The sequence below is a fragment of the Propithecus coquereli genome, unplaced genomic scaffold (assembly GCF_000956105.1).
Source record: "Propithecus coquereli isolate 6110/MARCELLA unplaced genomic scaffold, Pcoq_1.0 Scaffold271, whole genome shotgun sequence".
Taxonomy (NCBI): Eukaryota; Metazoa; Chordata; class Mammalia; order Primates; family Indriidae; genus Propithecus; species Propithecus coquereli.
The window spans coordinates 1,398,262-1,402,641 of NW_012148297.1; the positions used below are offsets into that span (position 1 = coordinate 1,398,262).

The following is a 4,380-nucleotide window of genomic DNA, read 5'->3' on the forward strand; positions in this document are numbered from 1 at the left end:
CTTACTATTAAGTTAATGATTTTATAAGCTTACATATCTTAAGGAGTTTTTTATTAAATTTCACATTGCATAATAACATTATTAACAAATTGTGGAATTAAAAATTTAAAAATCTTGTACTATCTCTAGTAATAAAGATAAATTTATATAAGTGCTGTTAATTTTGAAGATTAAGAAATAAATATTTTTTGAACTATGAGGGTGTGCCCTGAACTGACTACCATTATTGGAATGATGACATAATATGGAGCCAAATAAAAACTGGTATTGGGTGGGACATCCAAAATCATACTTTTTGTTAAATTATCAATAGGTGAACTCTTAAAATAATTCCATAAATATCTCAACATAAAATACAAAATCACAACAGCATCACAAAGATAAAAATGAAATAGACTATAATAATTATAACAAAATTTCACAAAAACTAAAAGTAATTAACTTGTTCCTCAACAATTAAGAGAAGGAAAAATGTACTCACATTGAATGGATTGTGGGGAAATGTTTATCACTGCCCTTATTCTGAATGCAATTAAGAACCACGAAAAATTTTGATCTTACATAGCCTGGATGTCTAAACATGAAGAAAATTATTTCCAAGGTCATTGCTGACACTAGGGTTCTATTTTTTTTTTTTCTGATTTGGTGTAGTGTTCAAATAAATATGTCAAAGGTATGCTTTAATTATTATAAAAATAGTTAAGAGTTCTCTACATATGTGTCAAAAAATTCACTTGAGAGGAATTTTCATAGAAAACCCACTCTGTAGAAGCAAATCTTTTGTATTATCATTTTCACTTGGAAAAATATTGAAAGTATATTCATTCACATAAGTATTTGCTTTGATCTTTGGCTCCTATTTCACATATTTTCCTACCTTGTGTTTTCTTATAGTTTTTGAATGTTGCTGTTTATTTATAATCAGCATTAACATTTTATTTATATAGTAATAGTTTCTCTGAAAATTTTATGATAAAATTTAAATTTTGATTGATATTAAACAGAATAATTATAAGTAAAATTTACTAAAATCAAGAAGCAATATCTTAAAGGTTGGTGTTAGCAATCACAGATGTCATAGTTCTTGGGCATATTTGCACATACACACACAGTAGCTAATGCAGACATATTGGTTTGAATACAGCAAAAATTTCTTAAGAAATTTTATTTAAGGCATTTTCAATATAAAAGCAAACCAGTCAACTGTTTCTATCGTTACTGGCAAACATGGCATATCTATTGTTTTACTGTGTTCATTTTAAGGATAAAATTATGTGCCAAACATAAGATTAATTTATATGTAAGTACTAGTTTACATGTAGAGTAATTATGACTAATTTTATCAATGATTCCTCCTCCCCTTGCTCTCGATTCATCTTAGTGTGATTAAAATGTTGTGATGTTATTATAAAAGAATTTTATGCGATACACTGAAATATTTCAAGTTCATTCTATTTCTATACTTATTCAGGAAGGCTCCTAAAGAAGAAAATTGGCATGGAGCATATTCTGGCTAATGGAAATGAAACAAGTGTTTAACTCTCTGTACCCACCCAGTGAGTACCTCAGTATGATTAGCTACAGAAAACACAGACCTGAGAAGCTGCAATCAGAAGGGGTCTCTGCCCACCCTATCTCACTTCATCCCCACGGTAAAGTGTTGCTTACAGAGTGCAAGGCTATGAGAAGACTAAGAGTACACAGGTCACAGTCTCTTCAGCAGGGGCATCATTGTTTGGTCCTGTTAACAGCTGCAGAAATGATCGGCCTGCTATAGCAGAACTCATTTACCAAGGACCTAGAATATTATCTTGAGGTCATGTAGTAACTTAAATTTGTTAACAGAAATGTAGCAATGAGCTGGTTAATGGGTCAATGATGTGTTGCCACTAAACTGTATTACAATTATTCTTTGTGGATTTGTTTTTCTTGCCAATGTTTACAGAAGGAAGAGAAACTTAGCTCAAGTATGGAAGGAAGTTTTCTATGATATTATGACACAGTCATTATTTCATAAAAATAACTAAGGAGAGATTCAGCATCAAGTTTTTAAAAAGATGACATAGTTTATACATACATTCGCTATGTAAATCTAATGCAAAGGATACACACACAAATTTATTACACATTGAAAGAGCTAATCAATGAAAGATTATGAATCAGTACGAGTTAGTATCAGGGTGGTAGATAATGATTGTTTAACATTTTTAATTTTTTTTAACTATGTTTTCTGAATTTTTCACAATTATTACTATTTTCTTTAGGATAAAAAAGTCATTATTAAAAATATTACGTACTGATCACATTAGCAAATCCTGTACTATTTCTAGTAGTAAAGACTCCCAAAAAGATTACTTTTCTCTAAATTCCACTGTTGATAGTGTGGTAAAATAAATATATAAGCACAATAATACACAATATGTCCCATCATATGTAAATATTTGGGAAATTTTTTAAATTGGTAATTGAAAAATGACTTAGACATTGAATCTCCTGCTTCCAAGTTTTGATGTAACACTTAGCACCACTCTGCATTTTGCTACTGATAGATTAATCATCTACTTCCTAATCCCTCTCTAAAGGTATTCTAAATTCCAGCTCAGCTAGATGTTCAAAGTCACACGATAAATGAATTTTCCAAAATGAAAGACAGAGATATAGAGGGAAAGAAAGGGTGGGTGGGAGAGAGAGGGAAATGTGGGGAGAGAGGTTAAGATTGGTGAAATAAGGCACCTTCATGCAGGTCAATTCAGTACACACAACAGAATACAAAACATGAGCCAGACACTGTGCTATTGTTTTCAGTGAGCCATCTGTTCTTTCTTTGCAAGGTAAGAATAGGATCCTAAAATCAGTAAAGAAATGATGCGTGAAAACATTTTTTTCTTGATTTGTGGATGGAATTCATTAGGGAAGATCCTGAAAGATTGAGGAAGTTTTATTTTTTTAAAAATATGAAATGTTAAAATACAAGGTCCTATTTTTACCTAGCAACAAATAAATCAATGGCCCGTTTTAGATCTGTTAAAAGCAAAATTTTTGTGCCAAACCTCAAGCAAATGGCTGATGCTTCCAGCTGTTTGAACAGATTGCTAAAGTGCTGTTCTGCTCTGGAAACACACTTTCCAATCCAATTAAAATGCAGGAATCAAATACTCATTTGAAACTTCCAAAAAAAAAAAAAAACACTCAAGAAGAGTAATTGGTTGATGACAAAAGGAATACTATGAATATTTCATGTGTAGTCTTTTGCTCCATTTTAAAAAGGCTTCATTCATTTTAGATAACAGTGAAACACTTCTGTTCATCTGTTTCCAGTGAGGCACAATGCATCATCTCAACTTCTATTAGAACGTAGAGGTCAAGGATAGGAGTAAATACATTCCTATCAAGCTATTGTCTTCACATTTGGAAATATTTGTAAAAATGCACATTATGTCATATGCGACTGTAAGAGTGACTTCGAAGTCCCATCTAGCATTATTAGCATTACTTTTATGTCTTACACTATGAATCAGAAATGTTTAGTTAACCTGAAATATGTCTAAATTTAGAAATTGGACGTTCACCTAACTGAACTTAACCTCAATCTGCACTGTTGAGCATTCCAAGTACGTTTTAATGGAAAATTTCAACAAGTTACATAAACTAGCAAACAAAAACTTAAAAATCCATTTATAAAAGAATATATGCATTTAAGTGTTGACATATGTAACAGGTAATAATCTCACCTGCGTTTCCTGGACAATCTGGTCAACATTAGTCAGCAAAGCATCTGGGAATAAAATTTTCAGTGTCATGAACAATTCATTTTTATTTTTTAAGAAACAGATTCTAAATCACTTCTTAATGAAATCTTGGTAAGAGTCCTTCCCAAGAATTAACAAAGATTCATCTAAACTTTTTTTTAACTTACCAGTTCTTGAGTTACTTGCACTTGACTATTATAATATGTCTTAGTTGTCTATGGCTAATTCCTGATACATAGAGTTAAAAGGACAGTTTTAAAAAATATTGTCCTACTAACTAAAATGAGCGATTTTCATTGTGGAATATACTATTCCTGCCAGACTTCAAATAAGCTAATCAGGTTTCCATTCATTTTCCCTACTCACAGTTAACATTTCAACTATATAGTTTCACATGATTAATATGGAAAAATGTATCAAGGAAATAAGAATCCACAGAATATAGTTTAAACATATTCACTGCACGGAGTATAAAATAATCATTTGTAATATTAATCATCATTCAATACTCACTCCCCAAATAGTAGCACGTTTACCAAGTACCCATTGATCCTTATGTAAAACAGTAACATTCTAAATACAAACATTCTGCTTTTTTTTTTTTTTTTTTGAGACAGAGTCTCACTCTTTT

General features: G+C 30.9%; 1 protein-coding gene across 1 annotated transcript in view; it reads right to left on the minus strand.

Annotated features, from left to right (window-relative positions):
- LRFN5 (leucine rich repeat and fibronectin type III domain containing 5) overlaps window positions 1–4,380 on the minus strand; it is a 325,519-nt gene that overhangs the window by 24,844 nt on the left and 296,295 nt on the right. Inside the window, exon 5 of the mRNA XM_012647837.1 lies at window positions 3,732–3,775. Coding sequence (XP_012503291.1) covers window positions 3,732–3,775 — 44 coding nt within the window. The remainder of the gene's footprint in view (window positions 1–3,731; window positions 3,776–4,380) is intronic.